Here is a 23499-nt window from a genome sequence, read left to right as displayed (position 1 = left end):
TGGGTACAGTTCTCGCCCCGAGGCCCTGCCCCGGGTCGTGCGATGCCGGCCAGCCCGGCAGCTCCGAGTCCTCGGGTACCCCGCTCCGACCAGGAATCGCTGCCCCCCTCCTCAACCCCGCCCCGGGGCAGCCAGCGGCACCAATCAGCGGCCGGTGGGCGGCTCCAGGGCCGGGCCGGCCCCGTCAAAAGCCGAGCAGCGACGCCGGTGCGGAGAATCTGATGGGGAGCCGGCCGAGGAACCAGCGCAACAGCTCGGCACCGCTCAGTCCGGCAGCCCGGCACCAGACCCGGGAGCTGCGTCCATGAGATTCTTCAGACTCACCTTCAAGTGCTTCGTGGACTGCTTCTGAAGCGAGCGAGCGCGGCTGCCCTGCCTCACCGTCTCACCGTCTCCTCATCCCGGCACAATGCGCTCAGACTCACCGCCACGTCCTTCAGGTACGCGACGTCGCCTGCCCTTCTCCCCTCCCTCCCTCCCTCCGCCGCCGCCGCAGCCGCGTCCGAGTTTCCGGGACCAGCCTGCCGGCGGAGGAGGAGGAAGGAGGGAGGGAGGGAGGGACTAGAGAGTCAGTGTGGCTGGGCTGGTCTTCTAGCGGGCCGAGGCCGCTCTGCTCGGTGACACGGAGCGGCGGGGAGGGAACGGGGTTCCGCGGCGTGCAGAGCGGACCCTCATCTCCCCTTTCTCCCGCCTTCCACTCTCCCATCTTTCCCTTCTGCCCGTCTGCCTTTCACTGCCTACGCCCACGCCCCCATTCTCTCTGCCCCCACTGGATCAACTCTTGCCCCCACCTCGCACCCCTTGCTCTGCTCCCTTCCCGAGGACGGATGGGAGTCCGCAGAGCAGGATCTCGTGGTGCTCCCGATTCCCGGGTCATGGTAAGGGTTTGAGTTTGTCAATGGGGGGGAGCGGCTCAATGCTCCTCGATTTGAGGCCACTCAGCTCGTCGAGGGTGCATTGGCCACTGTGCTGCAATCTCATCCATCGCCTTTCTCTTTGATCCTGCAGGTAATTCCCCCACCCCAGCTGAGAATCCCAACCATATACCCTTAGCCACTCTGAGTATTCTGGGATTGTGGAGAGACCAGCTCTGAGTCATGACTGTGTTCACTCCACAATGGTGCTTGGCTTACTTGGTATTTGTGTCGCAGTCAGTTCCTGCAGGGTAGCCGAGAGGCTCCATCCATAAATTTACCGCTGAAGTCATTAACCTCCAGAATCCCTGGACCCAGTCACTCAGGGCTGACATATATGTGTGTAAAATCCTGGACTCAGTCAGGGCTGACATGTGTTTAAAATCCTCAGACCCAGTCAGTCAGGGCTGAAACGTGTGTGTAAAATCCTGGACCCAGTCAGTCAGGGCTGACGTGTGTGTAAAATCCTCGTACCCAGTCAGTCAGGGCTGACATGTGTGTAAAATCCTCGTACCCAGTCAGTCAGGGCTGACATGTGTGTAAAATCCTCGTACCCAGTCAGTCAGGGCTGACGTGTGTGTAAAATCCTCGTACCCAGTCAGTCAGGGCTGACATGTGTGTAAAATCCTCGTACCCAGTCAGTCAGGGCTGACATGTGTGTGTAAAATCCTTGGACCCAGTCAGTCAGGGCTGACATGTGTGTGTAAAATCCTTGGACCCAGTCAGTCAGGGCTGACGTGTGTGTGTAAAATCCTCGTACCCAGTCAGTCAGGGCTGACGTGTGTGTGTAAAATCCTCGTACCCAGTCAGTCAGGGCTGACGTGTGTAAAATCCTCGTACCCAGTCAGTCAGGGCTGACGTGTGTGTGTAAAATCCTCGTACCCAGTCAGTCAGGGCTGACGTGTGTAAAATCCTCGTACCCAGTCAGTCAGGGCTGACGTGTGTAAAATCCTCGTACCCAGTCAGTCAGGGCTGACGTGTGTGTAAAATCCTCGTACCCAGTCAGTCAGGGCTGACGTGTGTAAAATCCTCGTACCCAGTCAGTCAGGGCTGATGTGTGTAAAATCCTCGTACCCAGTCAGTCAGGGCTGATGTGTGTGTGTAAAATCCTGGACCCAGTCAGTCAGGGCTGACACGTGTGTGTAAAATCCTCAGACCCAGTCAGTCAGGGCTGACACGTGTGTGTAAAATCCTCAGACCCAGTCAGTCAGGGCTGACATGTGTAAAATCCTCAGACCCAGTCAGTCAGGGCTGACGTGTGTGTGTAAAATCCTGGACCCAGTCAGTCAGGGCTGACGTGTTTGTAAAATCCTCGGACCCAGTCAGTCAGGGCTGATGTGTGTGTAAAATCCTCGGACCCAGTCAGTCAGGGCTGACGTGTGTGTGTAAAATCCTCGGACCCAGTCAGTCAGGGCTGACACGTGTGTGTAAAATCCTGGACCCAGTCAGTCAGGGCTGACACGTGTGTGTAAAATCCTCAGACCCAGTCAGTCAGGGCTGACGTGTGTGTGTAAAATCCTCAGACCCAGTCAGTCAGGGCTGACGTGTGTGTGTAAAATCCTCAGACCCAGTCAGTCAGGGCTGACGTGTGTGTGTAAAATCCTCAGACCCAGTCAGTCAGGGCTGACGTGTGTGTGTAAAATCCTCAGACCCAGTCAGTCAGGGCTGACACGTGTGTGTAAAATCCTGGACCCAGTCAGTCAGGGCTGACACGTGTGTGTAAAATCCTCAGACCCAGTCAGTCAGGGCTGACGTGTGTGTGTAAAATCCTCAGACCCAGTCAGTCAGGGCTGACGTGTGTGTGTAAAATCCTCAGACCCAGTCAGTCAGGGCTGACACGTGTGTGTAAAATCCTGGACCCAGTCAGTCAGGGCTGACACGTGTGTGTAAAATGCTCGGACCCAGTCAGTCAGGGCTGACGCGTGTGTGTAAAATCCTCAGACCCAGTCAGTCAGGGCTGACACGTGTGTGTGTGTGTAAAGTCCTGGACCCAGTCAGTCAAGGCTGATGTGTGTGTAAAATCCTCGGACCCAGTCAGTCAGGGCAAATATGTGTGTGTAAAATCCTGGACCCAGTCAGTCAGGGCTGACGTGTGTGTGTGTAAAATCTTTTAACTTAGTCGTCAGGGCTGACATGTGTACAAAATCCTGGACCCAGTCAGTCAGGGCTGACGTGTGTGTGTGTAAAATCCTGGACCCGGTCAGTCAGGGCTGACGTGTGTGTGTGTAAAATCCTGGACCCGGTCAGTCAGGGCTGACGTGTGTGTGTGTAAAATCCTGGACCCGGTCAGTCAGGGCTGACGTGTGTGTGTGTGTAAAATCCTGGACCAGGTCAGTCAGGGCTGACGTGTGTGTGTGTGTAAAATCCTGGACCCGGTCAGTCAGGGCTGACGTGTGTGTGTGTGTAAAATCCTGGACCCGGTCAGTCAGGGCTGACGTGTGTGTGTAAAATCCTGGACCCGGTCAGTCAGGGCTGACGTGTGTGTGTGTGTAAAATCCTGGACCCGGTCAGTCAGGGCTGACGTGTGTGTAAAATACTGGACCCGCAGGGCCTTTGTTTGTTGGCCCCACTGAGATATGCCCAATGCATGCATGTTAGATCTTTGTACTCACTGAGTCACGGCTGACACGTGTGTGATTATTGGGCTGTATGGAGTCACAGCTGACACGTGTGATCATTGGGCTCTACTGAGTCACGGCTGATACGTGTGTGTGTGATGCCTTGCTCACGGAATTGCCCTGCCCACTGATTCACAGCTGGTGTATGCATGCAAGTACTGGGGGGTTACTGCCAGAGGTGTGGGCTACAATGGAGGGCACGGGGATGGGAGGCAACATTTGTGGTGAGAACGACAGTTAATGTTGTGGGTCATTTAGAAACTTTAAATTGAGTGTGTTTGAGTTTCCAGAATGGGGAAGGATTTCAAAGGGAAATCTTGACAGTGTGATACTGAGGTGGTCCTGGTGGCACAGTTCAGAGTGAATTATCGTGAGTCTGTCTGGGGAATGTATCACTGTAGAATAGTGAATGAGGGCAGTGGACGGGAAGTAATTGGACAACCTGCAGGAAATCATTGCACATCGTAGAGCGGATGCAGGGAGAGAATTACTGTGTTAATGACCTAGCTGTTGCACCCTGGGGACATGATGATGGAGTGAACTTTGGTGTGTGTGTCCGTGTCCCCCGAGGGGAGTGTGATAGGCTAGTGTAGAGGCAGCTTCTCTCTGTCCATTCTGTGCCCTGATTGTTCACAAGAGCCAGAGCTGTTTTATTGCCTGAATTGTGGAATGAGGAATTGAGTTTCATTTGGTAGTGAGCAGATAGATTGGGAGTGTGGTGCTGTGTGAAAAATAGCGACTGCAGTTTGGAAGGAAAAAAAGATGACATTATTTAAATGGTAACACACATAAAAGTTGCTGGTGAACGCCGCAGGCCAGGCAGCATCTCTAGGAAGAGGTGCAGTCGACGTTTCGGGCCGAGACCCTTCGTCAGGACTAACTGAAAGAAGAGTGAGTAAGAGATTTGAAAGTGGGAGGGGGAGATCCGAAATGATAGGAGAAGACAGGAGGGGGAGGGATGGAGCCAAGAGCTGGACAGGTGATTGGCAAAAGGGATATGAGAGGATCATGGGCCAGGAGGCCCAGGGAGAAGGAAAAGGGGGAGGATTATTTAAATGGTGGAAGTTTGCAACATGCTGTTGTGCAGCTGGGCTTGAGTGGACTTGTGCATGAGTCACTAAAGGGTTACAGGATATCAGGAAGGTAAATGGAATGTTGCCCATTGCACAACAGTGCTGTACCTTGTTGGACAGGTTGAACTTAAGAGTAGGACGGTTATGTTGCAACTGTACAGGGTACTGGTGTGGCACCTGGGGTACCGTGTGCAGCTATGGTTTTCCTCCTTGAGGAGAGAGATACTGGCTTTGGAGGCGGTTCACCAGGTTGGTTCTGGAGATGTGAGGTTGAGTCGCCTGCGACTGTACTATCTGGAATTCAGAAGGAGGGAATTTTATAGGAACATAGAGATGGATAAGGTAGGCACAGGGAGACTAGAATGAAGAGAGACAGCCTCAGGATTCATGTGAATAAATTTAGGATGGTGATGAGGAGACCCTGCTTTTCCCAGGGAATAGTGAAACAGGAATTCTCTGCTTGGGGAACTAGTAGAGGCTACCTCAGTAAATGTAGTTAAGAAGCAGTTCAGTAGATTTTTGAATAGCAGGGGAATAAAGGGTTCTGGGGAAGAGACGGGGAGGTAGAGCTGAGTCCGTGGACAAATCGGCAGGCTCGAGGGGTCAGATGGCCACCCCTGCTTCTAGTCCTCATGTTCTTATTGAATGGTGTAGTGAGCTCAACTGGCCAGATGGCCAAATCCTATGAGTTTTGCTTTTAAGTAGTATTTCTACACTGATCTGTGATTTGAGATGTGCTGCCCCAAGGTGAGGTGGTGTAAGGGGAAAGTCGGAGTAAGTAACCAGGGAGCACTGATGTACGGAAGGATCTTGGGGTGTAGGGCCACAGGTCCCTGAAAGTGGCAATGCAGGTAGATCGGATGGCGATGAAGGTATATGGCGAACTTGCCTTCACCAGTCAGGATACGAAAGTGCTGTTGCAGCTGTATAAAATGCTGGTTAGTCCACACTTGGAGTATTGTGTGCAATTTCTGGCCACCCTATTATAGGAAGGATGTGGAGGCTTTGGTGAGAGTTCAGAAGAGGCTGTCTAGATTAACACAAAATGGGTCAGCAGGACAAGCTAGGAGGTGGTAGGTGGGAATGGTAAGGCTTGGGAAGGAATCTGATAGGAAAGCAGAGTGGACCATGGGAGAAAGGGAAGAGGGTGGGGGACCAAGAGCAGGTGATAGGTAGGTGAGGAGAAGAGGCAAGAGGGGTGTGCAGGCTGGGGAATTGAAAGAGGGGGAATGACAGAATTACTGGAAGTTGGATAAATTGATATTCATGCCATCAGTTTGGAGGCTACCTCCACCTTGAGAGAGGCCTCATCATGGCAGAGGAAGCTGTGAACCATCCTGACGGAATGGGGAGAGGAATTAAAATGGTTGGTCACTGGAAAATTCCACTCTTAGTGGATGGAGTGGAGGTACTTGACAAAGCGGTCCCACAATTTGCGTTGGGTTTTACCAATGTAGAGGAGCCCTCTGGAGGCAATAGATAATGCCAACAAATTTGCAGGTGAAATGTTGCCTTACTAAGAAGGACTGTTTGGGGCCCTGAATGGAGGTGAGGAAAGAGGTGAATGGGCAGGTGTAACATTTGTTTCTTGCAGGGATAAGTACCAGGAGGGAGATTAGTGGGGAGGGACAAATGGACACAGGAATCATGGAGGGAGTGATCCCTACCAAGAGTGTGGGGGGTGGAGGTGAAGATGTATGTAATACTGGCTTTGCCTAGTGGCATGATTCAGGGGTGGTAACCCCCCCTGCCCAGCCAAACTTTAGAATTCCCTTTTGGGTGGATGCTGCGTGAAATGTCCTGTGTCAAATCAGTACCCCAAAATAACAAACAGTACACAATACGCTGTTAAACAAGTAAGATTTTATAACTCTTACTTAGACTATGAGACTAGTAGAGAACAAAATATAAAATAAAAGGCGGCAAGAATTTATTTAATCAGGTCATGCACAATTCGTTGGAGCTCACGGTTTTTCTTCGCTGATTCCTCCTTCGATCGTCATTGACCTTTGGCTCCCGCCGGAGCCCGGAGGGTTGGGCAGCCCACCAACTCTTCAAGTTGCGTCTCCTGTCTTCATTCCCTTGCGCCTTCTGCTCAAAGCTCGCGAAAAGCAACAGCTTTCACACAAACAAGAAAGGATAACATCTCGCCCATTGGTTAGCAACTGAATGCCAAAGTCCCGTTATCTCTACCTATATCCCAAACATGCTGCTACAGAGAACCCATTACCTCAGCAGTTAACATTACAGAGAAGGCATTTCTTTATAACACTACAGAGAAGCCATTTTGTTAGCCTTAGCAGTTAACATAAAAGAGAAACCCTTACACTCTTTTCCCCCCCCCCACCACCAAATTTAGTCATGTCCTCATGACGTCGAGATAATTTGCCAACCCTTCCTGCAAACGCAAAAACCCAATCCAGGTACATAGCTCCCCAAACAATAGACCTCACGCCCTGTTCCGCAGGCGCTACATAGGCCAACCTATCAGGGAATTTCCTAATACTCTGAGACTTCCGTACCCCCTCACCTAACCCTTCAGGCTCGGACAGTACTTTATACTTTATTGTCTCCAAACAATTGATACTAGAACGTACAATCATCACAGCGATATTTGATTCTGTGCTTTCTGCTCCCTGGGTTACAAATATTAAATATTAAAAATAGTATAAATTTGTAAATATTAAAAATTTAAATTATAAATCATAAATAGAAAATTGAAAAATGGAAAGTAAGGTAGTGCAAAAAAAAACCGAGAGGCAGGTCCAGATATTTGGAGGGTACGGCCCAAATCCGGGTCAGGATCCGTTCAGCAGTCTTATCACAGTTGGAAAGAAGCTGTTCCCAAATCTGGCCATATGATTCTTCAAGATCCTGAGCCTTCTCCTGGAGAGAAGAGGGATGAAAAGTGTGTTGGCTGGGTGTGTCGTGTCCTTGGTTATCCTGGCAGCACTGCTCCGACAGCGTGCGGTGTAAAGTGAGTCCAAGGACGGAAGATTGGTTTGTGTGATGTGCTGGGCTATGTTCACGATCTTCTGCAGCTTCTTTCGGTCTTGGACAGAACAACTTCCATACCAGGTTGTGATGCACCCTAGAAAAATGCTTTCTTCTACTGGGGATACTTCGGGTCTGCTTGCCGAATCCTCTCTCAATCTATCACTCATGCTCCCCTGCAACTCGGAACCCCCTGTCTTGTGTTCAGACCCTATTGTCTCTCCTTCAGGGTCCTGCAGTAACCCAGGCTGCCCACAGCTAGCCCCCCCCCCCCACCTCACCTGACTCAGTGGGAGAAGGGCCAGGACCTTCCTCCTCAAACAAGGGGAAGTTAGCAAAAGGCAGCATGTACCACTCCTCCATCTCATCATCCTTTGAATCTGTATTCTTCTCCTTTTCCTCGTTTTGTAGCTGCTGTTTGGTTTTCTCCAAGCTGGAGCACTTGGCCTGGGCTGCTTCTGCAGCCTTTTCAGCCTCCTCCAGTTCCTCAACCCGGGCTTGATATTCCTTAATCTTCCTCTGAAGAGCAGCAGTTAAAGATTGTTCATCCTCCAGTTTAGTGTTCACTGAACTTATCTGCAGCTCTTTCTTCTTAATGACTTCTTCCAGGTCAACTTTCAGTTTTTCCATTTCACTTAGGCTATCAATGGTCATCTTCAGGTCTCCTTTAAGCTTCCACTTCCCTCTTCCGAGATCTGTCTGCAATTGCTTCACATCCTCTGAAATGTATTCAGACTCCCCTCTCTGTGCTTTCAGTTTTCTGTTGGCCTCAGCCAGACAGCTTTCTTTGTCTTCCCCAACTTACAAGTCTTCCAACCTGTTCTGGATCAATTTCTCCAGTGTCTGCTTATCCTTTCGAAGGTTGGTTATTGTTTCATCTCTGGTTTAATTCATCAGTAAGTGACCGCAGTTTCTGCTCTGAATTCTGTTTCTCCATCCCCACTTTGATGAGCGTGGACTCCAATTCTTCAATGTTTGTCCCAGGATTGTGGCATTAAGTCTTCAGTCTGCATTTCTGAGCGTTCAGTTCAGCGGTGTAAATCTCCTCCCTCAACAGTCTCTCATTCAGATCAGCGACCTGGGTTTCCAGCTCCAGGTTCACCTTCAGCTGCCGCGTGCAACACTGCTCAATGTCAGCCCAACTCTCCCGCTCCTCGTCCAAGTCCAGCCCCTCAGGTACCCGTCGTGACGAAACATCCACATCAATGTTCCGGCTCCCCAGCTGGTACTTCAGGCTGAAATCATAGGTGGACAATGTTACCAACCTCGCGTGGCCCGTGGCGTCCAATATCACCGAGGTCGTGATATGAGTTAGGGGATTGCTGGCTGTCCGCACCTCAAACTTGGCCCCGTAGAAAGTCACTCAGCTCATCCACTACCGCCCGTTCCAACACCAGGAAGTTCAACTTGTGCGTTGGGTAATTTCTCTCGGAAGGCAACAAACCCCACAGTTCTCAACCCGGTGCCTTGATCCTAATATAGGACGCCCCCTAAACCGTCTCGGCTGTCCGCAGAAACCAGCGCCAGTGCCTGGAGCAGCAACTCCTTTAGCGACTGAAAAGCTTCCTCACATTTTACATCCCACTTCTGTCCAAAAAGCTCCGACGGGTTTAAATGTTCTCCACCCTCTGGTCCTCTCTCTCCACCCCCGTCTTCCCCATGCCACGCTGGAAGGTTGCAAGAGCTCCGGATATGCCCAGGGGCATCTTTTTGGACTGGAAGAATACCAGGGGACATATAACTGCTGTCTTCTCTTTGTCGGCCTCACTCATCGGGATCTGGTAACTTCCACTCCTCAGATCCAGTACATTAAACCACTTCTCACCACTCAGACAGACCAGCGTGACTGCGGCTCTCGGGACCACATACTGGCCAGGGATGATGCGCCTGTTCAGAGTCCTATAGTCCACACACATGCATACCTCCCCTTTGTTCTTCCTGGCCACTACTACTGGGGACGCATAGGGGCTTCAAAACCCAGCGATGATCCCCGTTTCCTACGACTCACACAAATGCTGCTGTGCAGCCTCCATATCTGCGGGAGCCAGTCACCGCGACCTCCCCCCAAACGGGGTGTCCTCAGCCGTCAACTCTTCCCCCTCATGGTATTCCGGAATGCCCACTATGAGGGCTTCTCTTTCAGACACTCAGGGAAATTTTAGAGTCCCCATCACTCTCGCTACTTTCCCGGGCCGTACCACCATTGACTTCGACTGGGAGAACCACACAGTCCCTCGTTTAAATTCACTACCCAGCCCACTGCTGCCTCACACGTCCTCAAAAGCAGCTCGAAACACTGGGTGCACGGACAATGCCCCCAAACAGCTCTTACCGACCTTCACCTTACAGGCCCCCATGCGCCTCCTCACAAGCAGGGTGTTGGTCCCCTCCAGAATCGAAACGCTGCCCGTCTCAACAGCGTCCAGACACATCAGCAGTAACGATTCCCGAACCTCAGACACCCCCACATCAGTCTCCGAGAACTCCAGTTTCATTGACCAATAACTGTCGTCTGGATAATCACCAGCACTGATACCCCAAAACTCCAGTGCCCTGAATGGTGTCAAGGGTAAATGCTTCGGATACCAGTTGTAAAATGCATGGAACAGTAACTTGACCTGCGACCCAGCGTCGAGGATGGCTTTAGCATAACTTCCATCTATCTGTAACGACACACCGGAGCATGGTCCCACCAAGCCTTCGTGAATAGGGTCCTTTTCTTTCGGGAGTTCCCTGCTACATTGCTGGGAACGTGTTCCCCCAGAGACACCAGGCTGTTCTCCCACGGGGTCTCCTCTAAGTTTCCTGAAGACAGGCAGAACAGATGAGGTGGAACAGTACAGGTCTGTGCTGAAGATTTCTGTGATTAATGTTGGGATATTTTGTTACAACTTTACAAAAACTCATGAGTCCACTCATGAAATGTTGTGTAGTTCTGGTCACTGCATTTATAGGAAGGATGTCGTTTAAGTTGTTACAGTTACTTCATGTGAGCGCCTTGTATTGGAAAGTGCACAGAGGAGATTCACCAGGAGTTTGCCTGGATTGGTTAAGTGGAGACCTTGCACAGACCAGGACTCTTGCCTGCAGCAAGGAAGCATTTAGACAAATGGGCAAGGGTTGGAAGCACGCAGTCCTCATGTGGGCAAATGTTAGCATTCATTTTGAGAGGACTAGAATACAAAAGCAAGAATGTAATGCTGAGGTTTTTATAAGGCACTAATCCTGTAGCCTGCACGCCTTTCCTACCCAAGTACATGTCCAACAAGTTTAAACTATCTGCCTCCATTACGTTGTGATTCTGTTCTCTGCTGTGAGGGCAAGCTACTATCTGTGTACTGCCTTCAGCCTATCCAGTTGTACTGATATGGATTGAACTTCTGTCTGTTTACCACATTGTTTGGTGCCCTGCCATTTCCTGCAGATGCCCCTTGGCCAGCATGGACCAGTTGAGCTGAAGGGGCCTGTTCCTGTACTGTATTACCTTATGAATATGCTGGTTCCTTATCTGACTTCACATTTCACCATCCACCATATGCTCCCTCCAGACTCCTGACATTCCCTCTGTTCTGGGACTGGATTGCAAAATGGCTGCCATGGCAACACAGACCTGGAAAAGCCAACTCCACCTTGTGAGCAGCCACACACTTCTGTGCATTGTGTTAAACCAGTTTCATTGTTAATCATCTTAATTACTCTTGCTTCAGCTAGGAGCACCTGCTGTTAATGTTAAACCAGCAAAGGACTTGATGCTTCTGGGAGTGGGCCAGTAACAGGTTTTGCCCTCAGTTGTTAGGGTTTGAGGTATTTACTGATTGTTATTTGAAAGCATGACGTGTCTAGAATTCCAATGCGCTTTCCTACTGAACGTGAGCAATTTGTCCATTTGGAGTAAGAGGTTTGGTGGATTTCTCTATGGAACAGGGTGATTTCTGAACTTATTACTGTTCCACAGTTGGTGTCTGTGCCTGAACCCCCAAGCTCAGGAATTCCCCCCTCAGTCTCTCTGCTCCACGACTGACTGTCCTGTGCTCAGATCTGAGAGTAGATACAGTTACTTCATTTTAGGATGGACCGGCTTGAATGTCCAACCACCCATCCTGGGCCAGCTCCTCTGTACCCCAGTTCCCTGTGTCCGGACAGAGGTAGCTTCCGATTGGCTGCCAGGTGCATGATTGTTCACTGCTTTCTCAATCTCAGCCACATTCCTCCCAGAGGCAGGACCCAACTTGTGGTGAAAAGTGTCATGGGGAAGGTAAATCCATACTGAAAGTGTGGAGAGGCAGGATCTTCCTCTGGATGTGTTAAGCATATAACAATTACAGCACGGAAACAGACCATCTCGGCCCTTCTAGTCCGTGCCAAACTCTTACTCTCACCTTGTCCCACCGATCTGCACTCGGCCCATAACCCTCCATTCCTTTCCTGTCCATATTTCTATCTAATTTAACTCTAAATGACAACATCGAACCTGCCTTAACCACTTCTGCTGGAAGCTCATTCCACACAACTACCACTCTCTGAGTAAGGAAGTTCCCCCTCATGTTACCCCTAAACTTTTGCCCTTTAACTCTCAACTCATGTCCTCTTGTTTGAATCTCCCCCACTCTCAATAGAAAAAGCCTATCCACGTCAACTCTATCAATCCCCCTCATAATTTTAAATACCTCTATCAAGTCCCCCCTCAACCTTCTACGTTCCAAAGAATAAAGGCCCAACTTGTTCAACCTTTCTCTGTAATTTAGGAGATGAAACCCAGGTAACGTTCTCGTAAATCTTCTCTGTACTCTCAATTTTCTTGACATCTTTCCTATAATTCGGTGACCAGAACTGTACACAATACTCCAAATTTGGCCTTACTGATGCCTTGTACAATTTCAACATTACATCCCAACTCCTATACTCAATGCTCTGATTTATAAAGGCCAGCATACCAAAAGCTTTCTTCACCACCCTATCCACATGAGATTCCACCTTCAGGGAACAATGCACCATTATTCCTAAATCCCTCTGTTCTACTGCATTCTTCAATGCCCTACCATTTACCATGTATGTCCTATTTTGATTAGTCCTACCAAAATGTAGCACCTCACATTTATCAGCATTGAACTCCATCTGCCATCTTTCAGCCCACTCTTCTAACTGGCCTAAATCTCTCTGCAAGCTTTGAAAACCTACTTCATTATCTACAATTCCACTTATCATCTGCATACTTACTAATCCAATTTATCACCCCATCATCCAGATCATTAATATATATGACAAACAACATTGGACCCAGTACAGATCCCTGAGGCACACCACTAGACACTGGCCTCCAATCTGACAAACAGTTATCCACTACTACTCTCTGGCATCTCCCATCTAGCCACTGCTGAATTCATTTTACTACTTCAATATTAATACCTAACAATTGAACCTTCCTAACTAACCTTCCGCATGGAACCTTGTCAAAGGCCTTATTGAAGTCCATATAGACAACATCCACCGCTTTACCCTCATCAACTTTCCTAGTAACCTCTTCAAAAAAAAATTCAATAAGATTTGTCAGACATGACCTTCCACACACAAATCCATGTTGACTGTTCCTAATCAGACCCTGTCTATCCAGATAATTATATATACCATCTCTAAGAATACTTTCCATCAATTTACCCACCACTGACGTCAAACTCGCAGGCCGATAATTGCTAGGCTTACTCTTAGACCCCTTTTTAAACAATGGAACAACATGAGTAATACGCCAATTCTCCAACACCATCCGCGTTTCTAATGACATTTGAAATATTTCTGTCAGAGCCCCTGCTATTTCCACACTAACTTCCCTCAAGGTCCTAGAGAATATCCTGTCAGGACCCGGAGACTTATCCACTTTTATATTCCTTAAAAGTGCCATTATCCCTACTGGTGCAAACAACTTTCTTATCTTTTTCTTCCTTCTCCCCTACATCTTCGGTCTGAGTGCTCCTGATCTTTGTCCTCTGCCTATCCTCTCTCACACACTGTCTACTAGCTTTCTCTGTGAACTAACCTCTCTCCTAGTCTCTCCAATTTGATTCCCACCCCACAACCATTCTAGTTTAAAGTCTCCCCAGTAGCCTTCACAAATCTCCCCACCAGGATATTGGTCCCCCTAGGATTCAAGTGCAACCTGTCCTTTTTGTACAGGTCACACCTGCACCAGAAGAGGTCCCAATGATCCAGAAACTTGAATCCCTGCCCCCTGCTCCAATCCCTCAGCCACGCATTTACCCTCCACCTCATTGCATTCCTACTCTCACTGTCGCGTGGCACAGGCAGTAACCCTGAGATTACTACCTTTGCAGTCCTTTTTCTCAACTCCCTTCCTAACTCCCTATATTCTCCTTTCAGGACCTCTCCCCTTTTCCTACCTATGTCATTGGTACCTATATGTACCATGACCTCTGGCGCCTCTCCCTCCCACTTCAGGATATCTTGGATGCAATCAGAAACATCCCGGACCCTGGCACCAGGGAGGTAAACTACCATCTGGGTCTCCTGACTGCGTCCACAGAATCGCCTGTCTGACCCCCTAACTATCGAGTCCCCTATCACAACTGCCCTCCTCTTCCTTTCCCTACCCTTCTGAGCTACAGGGCCGGACTCTGTGCCAGAGGCACGGCCACTGTCGCTTCCCCCAGGTAAGCTGTCGCCCCCAACAGTACTCAAACAGGAGTACCTATTGTCAAGGGGCACAGCCACTGGGGTAATCTCTATTACTTGACTCTTCCTCTTCCCCTTCCTAACCTTGACCCACCTGTCTGCCTCCCGTGGCCCTGGTATGACCACCTGCCTGTAACTCCTCTCTGTCAACTCCTCACTCTCCCTGACCAGATGAAGGTCATCGAGCTGCAGCTCCAGTTCCCTAATGCGGTCTCTTAGGAGCTGCATCTCGGCGCACCTGGCACAGATGGGACGTCCGGGAGGCTGGGAGACTCTGGGGTCTCCCACATCCGGCACTGAGAACAACAAGCTGCCCTCACACTCATACTCTTTTTTCCCCCCCCCCCCCCCACCAAATAACAGGAAAAATTGAAAACCAAACCTACTTTGCCTCACCCGTTTCTGCCTAAGCCTGTTGAGCCAAAGCCCTTAAGCCTTCACTCTGCTCCCGGCTCACACACCTGCGCAGTCCCGCCTCTCTTAACTCTGATGAGAAAAAGAAAAAAAATCAAGATGGCTTCCTCCGCACTCCCGCTCCGATTCTCAGACTTCCTTCTCCGAATTAAGTATTGCCTGTCATGTTGTTGGGGAACAGTACAGGTTGGGAACAGGCCCTTCAGCCCACAATGTTGTACTGAGCTATCCAGGGTGAGTGAGGTGCAGTCCCCGCCATAAACGGTTAAATTGTTTTAGACATTCTTACTGATCTTATCTCCTCTCAGTGAAAATGTTCTGGAGTTACTTAACTGGTAAATCCAGTTCAGTCGGAGGCTAGAAGGACGGTGAGGGAGGGCGGGCTGCTGTGTGCTTTGTGAAACTCCAGCATACACTTTGCAGTGGCCTTGGGGCAGCTGACCGGGCAGTGTAAATGCCCTTTGTCACAGTGCTTGTACTTTGATAAACCTCTGTTGGAAAGGGTACAGAAGAGGTTCACCAGGATGCTGTCTGGATTACAGGGCATGTGCTGTAAGGAGAGGTTAACCTCCATCCTGATGTCATGAACATTTGACTTCTCCGACTTCCAGTGACCTTTCCTTTCCCCTTCCCTTTTTTCATTCCCCATTCTGACTCCCGTCTTATCTCTTCTCTTCATCTGCCCATCACATCCCACTGGTGCCCCTCTTCCTGCCCTATCCTCTTCCCTCCACCCCCCCCAATGGTCCACTCTCCTCTCCTGTCAGATTCCTTCTTCATTCTTTACCTCTTCCACCCATCACCTCCCAGCTTCTCCCTCACCTGGCTTGACCTATGACCTTCCAGCTTGTTTTCCTTACTCTTTTCTCTCCCCCCCCCCCCCCCCCACCCAGCTGCTTACTCCAGCTTCTTCCCCCTTCCTTTCCAGTCCTGATGAAAGGTCTTGGCAGGTGCTATCTTTTTGAGTCTTCGCCTTTTGAAGCTATCCTCAATGCTGAGAAGGCTAGTGTCCATGATGTAGCTAACCTCTTAGGCCAGGCTAGTGCCAGTGACAAGTGGGCTCCCACAGCCTGGAGGGGAATGAGGCGTGAGCCGGCAGAGTGAATTGGCCCTCTGTTGAACGTAGAACCAGACGTAGGGTAGGCACAGCACAGTAGCGTAGCAGTTGATGCAACACTCTGCACTCACAGCTGTAAGATTGCAACTTGATCTCTTAATCTTTGTTTTATAAGTACAAATGCACGAAAGGAGACAATGGGAGTAATCTGTGTGGAGCACCAGTTATAGGTCAGGAACACTTTTCATCAGTGCTTGCGAGGGATGCATACTTCGTGGCTGGAGAGTTGAGTGACTGGGGAGGTGAAGTTTGGCTGCAGTTGTCAGGAGGCACAGGAGAGCTGAGGTTGTGAAGGACAAACATCTGTCCTTCAGGTCACTGCTGCTCCAACATCTGCGGTAGGGGCAGTGGTGGGTCAGGCACTGGTGGTCACAGTCATCAAGTCAAAGCATGGAGACAGGGCACTTTCCCCCATGGCCCTCTGTATCTGGTGATTCAGCTGCTCTTCTGGGCACTTCAGAATTGGTTTTCTGTCACTGTGTCTAGGATGATGTGAAATCTGTTTGTGCTGCAGTACTATAAATTACAAGATAAAAACATTGTGCACAAGGAGAATAAGGGTGTTGATAGACTCATTAACTTGCCCTAAGCAGTAATGATGATATAACATCTCCACTCACTAACCAACCACCTTGAAACTTATCATTTCCTGTCAGTCACATTGTGGACAGACACTGCTGCGCCGAGCTTTATGAATGTAAAATCAATCTATGTATATTACATATTTGTATTTATTTGTTCTTTATTATTCCTTGTGGTTTTTTTTTGTGCTGCATCGGATCTGAGGTAACAATTATTTTGTTCTCCTTTACACTTGTGTACAGGAAAGACATTAAACAATCTTGAATAAATTTGGTGGGGTGAGGAAGAAGCTGTTCTTGGATAAGAACCTCAAACATTACAGCACGCAATGTTGTGGTGATCTTTTAACCTACTCTTGAGTCAATCCAGCTCTTCCTTCCTCTATAACCCTCCATTTTTCTATCATCTATGTGCCTCTGAGAGATTCTTAAAGTTTCTTCAAAGAGAAAAGCCCTACTCGCTCAACCTATCCTTGAAAGACGGTCTCTAATCTAGACAGCATCCTGGTAAATCTCCTCCGCACCCTCTCTAAAACTTCCACTTCATCCTTCCTATAATGAGGTGATCAAATCTGAACACACTATTCCAAGTGTGATCTTACCTGTAGAGCTGCAACGTTACCCCATGACTCTGAACTCAAAGATTGAGTGTCCTACAGCATCTGTATCTGCTCCCTGATGGTGGTAGTGCAAAGGTAACCTCCCTCTGTCTGGAAGGTCCGAGTCGTCGGACGCTGCTTGCAGAATCAGTATCCCTGTTCCCAGCACTGTCAATGTGCTCCAGGTCCTCACCACTCGAGGTGAAGGAGATCCTCCCCTAGGTCCCTCTGTAGGTTTTGGATTTTGGCCGGCATGGTACACCCACCACCACCTGCCTGTAAGGAGTTTGTATGTTGTCCCCAGACAGTGTGGGTTTCCCCCAGGTGCTCCAGTTTCTTCCCATGGTCCAAAGGCATACTGGTTAATTGGTTCTGTAGATTGTCTTGTGATTAAACTGGGGCTTGCTGTGCGGCAGGGTTCGAAGGGTCTGTTCCATGCTGTATCTCCATCAATAAATAAGTAAAACTAACAGCCCGGGTTCAATTCCTGCCACTGTCTGTCAGCACTTTAAGGCTGCCCCCAGCATGTCCTCGGCCTGTTGGTTGTTAATGCAAGTGACACTTTGCTGTTTCATTGTACGTGTTGATGCAGCTAAAGCTTTTTCTGCCAGAGAGGGTGATGGAAGCAAAGTCAGTAAAAGCAGATGAGTGGCTGCACAAGCAGTTGAATCACCCAGGTACTGGAGGGCATGGGCCAAATGCCAGGGGTGCGCTACAACCACATTTCATCGCACTGTTTCCAGAAATGGGGCCATGGGCCAAGCGCTGGAGATGAGCTACAGGGACATTTCTTCACCCTGTTTCCAGATACAGGGACCCACGGGCCAAATACTGGGAATGAGACCCAAGACATTGGGTGTGTTTTACAGATGGGTGCATCTGTACCAGTGTAGCTGAGTGTGTTGGCTGTGTTTTACAGGCGGGTACGGTTGTACCGGTGTACCTGAAGCTGAGACTGCGGATCTGGTGGCTGACCCTGAGTCTGGGCACGAGGACAAATCTGTGCTGACCCCTCTCGTCATCAACAATGGTTGTGTGAAAGATGGAGCAGTCGAGAGGGAGACCTGGACTCGTCAGATGGACTTCATCATGTCCTGTGTAGGCTTTGCTGTGGGACTGGGCAACATCTGGAGGTTTCCTTACCTCTGCTACAAGAATGGAGGTGGTAAGTGTGTCCTGGACAGGGGGCTTTGTTTCTAGGACTCCGTGCTTCAGTGCAGTCTCTCAGGGGCTCACTGTCTATCAGGCGGTGCCGGGCTCCGTTGAGGTGCCCCTGATCTCTACTGGTCCACTTTGCCTCAGGAGTCAGGGCAGTGGGCATCTAGTCTCCTCACCGTCACTGCGTCTAAACCCTGGAGCTCCCCCAGTCCCCTCGGAAATGGCAGGTGGAATGTATTGCAGACAAGTGTGAGGTGCTGTACTTCGGAAGGAAAATCAGGTAGGTCTTGCACACCGAGCAGTAGGAGTGTGGTAGAACAAAGGGATCTGGGAATACAGGTCCATAATTCTCTGAAGGTGTGCAGCACCTGTAGATTGGGTCATAAAGACAGCTTTTGGCACATTGGCCTTTGTAATTCCAAGTATGAGTAAAGGACTTGGGATGTTCTGTGAAGTTGGTTTACTCCAAATAACTTCTTATTGTGTGCAGCTCTGGTCACCTACTTACAGGAAAGGTATCAATAAGATTGAAAGAGTTCAGTGAAAATTCATGAGGATGTTGCCAGGACTTGAGGAGCTGAGTTACAGGGAAAGGCTGACTAGGTTAGGACCTCATTCCCTGGAGTGTAGGAGAATGAGGGGAGATCTGAGGTATACAAATTTGAGGATTATACTGTAGTTGGGGTTAATACATGCAGGATTTACCCTGAGCTGAGTGAGACTCTCACCAAGGTCGTGGGTGAAGGATGAATGAGAAATGTTCAGGGAAAGCTGAGCGGGAACCTCCTCACTTAGAGTGGAGTGAGCTGCCAGCACAAGTGGTGGATGTGGGTTCAATTGGGACATTTCGGAAGTCTGGATAAGTACAGGGATGGGAGGGCTGTGATTCCAGTGTTATTGACAGGGCTAGGCAGGATAATGGTTTGGCACTGGCTATATGGGCCGAAGGGTCTGTTTCTGTGCTGTGTTTCTGTGCTGTGACTCTGACTGTTGTGATTTGAGGGGGCACATTCTCCAGGGGTTTTAGTGATGCCTGCATCCCATGGAATTGATAATACCAAGAACTGAATGGCTGGGTCTCCATGATCTCTTAACCTGCTCCAACATCAGTCTAACCCTCCCCTCACACAAAGGTTTGTAGGGATATGGGACAAACACGGGCAGGTGGGACTGGCTTAGCTTGGAACAGCTGAGGGGATGTAGAACATAGTACAATGCAGTAGAGGTGCCAATTTACTCTAACATCGGTGTAGCTCTTATCTCTCACGTGGGTGGGGCTCCTTTTTTCTATCATCCATGTGTCTGAATCTCTTGTGTGTCCCTTGTGTATCTGGCTCTAGCAGGTGGGGGGGGTGTGTGTATCTGGCTGTAGCAGGTGGGGGGTGTATCTGGCTCTAGCAGGTGGGGGGGGGTGTATCTAGCTCTAGCAGGTGGGGGTGGGGGTGTATCTGGCTCTAGCAGGATGTTCCACCAGCCACTGTGGTGGGGTGGGGTGGTGAGTAGGAAAGAAACAACCAGGTCTGACATCCCACCTATGCTTTACTCCAATTGCCTTGTATGGGTATTATCCATTTCCACCCTGGGAAAAATGTCTCACGCTGTCCACTCAGTGTCTGCCTCTGTTCATTGTGTACACTCGATGCCGTTGGCCAACATCAATGGCACTGAGTAAAATATCCCCACCTGGCAGGAGCTGGATCTTGTGTGTCTGTCTGCTTCGGGAATCTTGACCGGCAGAAACTTTTGGAGATTTGATTTAAAGGGAAAGACTAACCAGAGGATGGAGGAGGATACTGGTGGAGAGGAATGTAGTTGGTGTGAGAGAACTCAGTGACTCTGAAAAGTCCTTGGCACATTAGACCTGAGAGAATCCCAAGCCTTCCTATATCAGCTGCTGGGGGGGGGGGGCGGGGGGGTAGATGGGGACAGTGTAGCTCTCCCTGGGAGTCTAAAGGATAGTTAATGTATGAAGCCAGGGCTGTGAATGAGGTCCTCAATGAGCATCTCAATGGTGCATCTCCTCTGACCTAACGTAGGTTGGGGGGCTAATTCGTCGAGCACCCACAACAGGCAGGATTTCCCAGTGGCCACCCATTTTGACTTTCCGTTTCGATTCTAACATGTCAGTCCATGGCCTCCCCTACTGCCATGAAGAAACCACTGTCATAGAGGAGCAACATCTCATTTTACATCTGGGTAGCCTCCATCCTGACAGCATCAGCATTGAGTTCTCAAACTTCCAGTCATTTTAGTCCCCTCGCCCTCCTTTTTCAATTCCCCTCCATTCTGGCTCCCCTCCTACCCCTTCATTGCTTCCGTCTAGTTCTCCTCCCCCTTTCTTCCATGATCTGCTCTCCTACCAGATTCTTTCTTCAGCCCTTTACCTCTTGCGTCTATCACCTGCCTGCTTCTTGCTTCATCCCACCTTTCCCCTCACCTGGTCTCACCTATCACCTGCCACCACCTTCTAATTCTGGCTGCTTCTTCTTTCCCTTCCAGTCCCGATGAAGGGTCTTGGCCTGAAACGTCGACTATTTAAACCCCTCTGTAGATGCTGCCTGACCTGCTGAGCTCCTCCAGCATTTTGTGTGTGCTGCTCTGGATTTCCAGCACCTGCAGAATCTCTTGAGTCTGCAGTAAACATTTTGTCTTGCGTTCGTCATGGAAGGGTGGGGAGGACGGGGTTCAGGGAGGGGACGGAGGTCAAGTGGAGCAGGTGGAATTAAGACGGAGATGTTGGATGTCACAGGACATCCAGGGAAGGATTAGATCTGTCTGATGTTACTATGGTGACGTCACGGTGGAGATAATTGGAACGCTGAGGAGGAATTTATTTAGCCAGAAGGTGGTGAATCTGTGGAATTCATTCCCTGTGGAGGTCAAGTCGTTTGGTATATTTAAAGTGCTGGTTGACAAGGTTTTGAAGTCACGGTGTCAGGTTGCAGGGAGGAGTCAGGAGAATGAGGAGAAAGGTAGGTGGGTAATGGGGAGAAGCAGGAAGGACAACGGAGCCAGGGTGAGGGGAGGGTAAAGGTGGAGGGTGATTGAGGTGTGGGGGGGGGGCGGGCAAACAGGGATTTCACCACAATGCTGGAGATGTCGGAACAGAAATAGGCCATTTGGCCCATCGAGTCTGCTCTGCCATTTCATCACGGCTGATCAATTTTCCCTCTCGGCCCCAATCTCCTGTCCTCTCCCCATATCCCTTCATTTCTTGACTCATCAAGAACTGATCAACCTCTGCCTTAAATGTACCCAGACTTGGCCATCACGGCTGCCTGTGGGGGTGTGAGGTTATGGGAAGGAAAGAGTGGCTTTAAGGTGAGAGAAGAGTTTCAGAGATTTCAGGGGACATTGTATTTTTATAGATTAGTGGGTGTCACGGATGGTGCTAGAAGCAGATGTGATAGCAGTTAGATGCCAATAGCTGGGGGAGGGTGGTGGGTGTGGGTCATATGGAAGGAGGGGATGTGGGCATGGGTCATGTGCCAGGGAGGGGGGCTGGGTGCGGACATGGGCCATGATGATATGTGGGTATCATGGTCGGCACTGACATTGTGGGCCGAAGGGCTTGTTCCTCCTGACAGAATTGGCTGTGTCACATACACCATGCTGTCCTGCTGATGTGAATAAATAATTAAACGCAGAGAGAACAGTGAGCTGGTTCTTGCTGAGAAGAGGCAGCGAGTGAAATGTTAAACACACTGTGCAGAAGTCTGACTTGCTTTGTCCTTCAGCCGATCTCGGACATTCCCCGAGCAAGTGACCCACTCCACAACTGCCTGGTGACACTGTATGCTCTTCACTGTCGTTGTACTGTGGCAGGGAGCTCTCTCCTCCCTCCTGTGTGATAGAGGCACAGAAACAGCCCCTTCTCATCATCACTGACTCACCTACAGTAATGACAGGTACACACTGGCCTTTATCAGTCAGGACACTGAGTCCAGGAGCTGGGACATTGTGCTGCAGTTGTGCAGGACATTACTGACACAGCATTTGGAGAATTGTGTTCAATCTGCAATGGGGAAGGGGGAAGAAGATATGAAACTGGAAAGAGTGTAGAGGAGTTTGACAAGGATTTTGCCAGACCTTGGCCAACCAGGTTATAGAAAGGTTGGATGGGCTTGGGAGTGTAGGAGACAGAGGGTGACCTTGTACAGGTGTGTAAAACTATAAGGGATACAGATATGGTGATTACACAGTCTTTTCCCCAGGGTTGGGGAAACAAGAACTGAGGGCAGAGGTTTGAGTTGAGAGTGGAGATTTAATAAGAACCTCACAGGCAAGATTTTCACCTAGAAATGGTTGAGGCAGGTACATTTTTCAACACTTTTGACTTTTTTTAATATTCCTTATTGTAACTTGCATATTTTATGTACAGTACTGTTGCTGCAAAGGAACAAATTTCATGATGTGTCATTGATAACAAACCTGATTCTGACTACATTCATACTGAAAAGGTGCATGGGACAAGTACAAGGATAGGGAGGGATCTGGGACTAGCTTAGTTAGGCAATTTAATTGGCATAGATCACTTGGGCATCAGAGTCTGTTTCCATGGTGTATGAATCTGAGTGGGTTTGCACTGTGAAATTGCTGCTCTGCTACAAGTGCTGACTGATCTGCTGAGTAGTTTCAATATTTTATTTTTGAGGTATCTGCCTTCTACAATGTTTTACTTTTATTTGGAAATGAAAGGTTGAAATGGCATTAGTGCCAGAGAGGTGGGTGTGGGTCAAAGCGGAGGGTTGGGTGTGGGTGAAGAAGCAGAGAGGCAAGAGTCTGTTTAATGGCCTTGTAGGTAGGCAGAGTGAGGCCAGCAGGAGTTGCTGTACTGGTCTGCTGGCCACACGGCTCCGGCATCCTGGCCTCCGCCCACATGGCAGCAGCTGATTCCAGGAGCCAGACACAGTGTGCTGGCATCTCTGCTGAATAATTTGCATTTCAACACGTCCTGAGGTGTGGGAGTTTGGCTGATGGAGCAGTTTTCATAATGGGGGCTTGTCTCAATGCCTGAGACGCCGGTGATTGTGTGGCTCCAGGCAAATACTGACAAAGCTTCTCAGTAATCTTGGTGATGGTGGCAATGAACCAATCAGTCTGTCAATGATTCCCCCCCCCCCCCCCCCCGGCCCCTCCCTGCTTCTGATTCGGGCTTTAGTTCCAACAGGTCATCTGGGGGTTCCTGACTCCAGCTGAGAGGGGGAAGAGGGTAAATATCCTGTGTTTACCTGCTCACTGTCTGTATGTACAGTTGCAAGAATAAGTTTGAACAGCTTGCAATTATTTGGTTTTCTGCATTAATTCCTCATAAAATGTGGTCTGATCTTTATCTAAGTCCCAATAA

The 23499-nt window shown here is 49.5% G+C and overlaps 1 protein-coding gene across 2 annotated transcripts in view; it reads left to right on the top strand.

The window, feature by feature from the left end:
- Positions 1–205: 205 nt before the first annotated feature.
- The window catches only part of LOC140210934 (sodium- and chloride-dependent creatine transporter 1-like), a 97539-nt gene continuing 74245 nt past the window's right edge, over positions 206–23499 (top strand). Inside the window, exons 1-2 of one of the 2 annotated variants that reach the window (XM_072280205.1) lie at positions 206–440; positions 17914–18159. In XM_072280205.1, coding sequence (XP_072136306.1) covers positions 410–440; positions 17914–18159 — 277 coding nt within the window. In that variant the 5' untranslated portion in view covers positions 206–409. The remainder of the gene's footprint in view (positions 441–17913; positions 18160–23499) is intronic. The other variant, XM_072280204.1, reaches the window with a different exon arrangement.

This window comes from Mobula birostris, chromosome 16, assembly GCF_030028105.1.
Source record: "Mobula birostris isolate sMobBir1 chromosome 16, sMobBir1.hap1, whole genome shotgun sequence".
Classification (NCBI taxonomy): domain Eukaryota; kingdom Metazoa; phylum Chordata; class Chondrichthyes; order Myliobatiformes; family Myliobatidae; genus Mobula; species Mobula birostris.
This window is presented reverse-complemented; position numbering and strand designations above follow the sequence as displayed.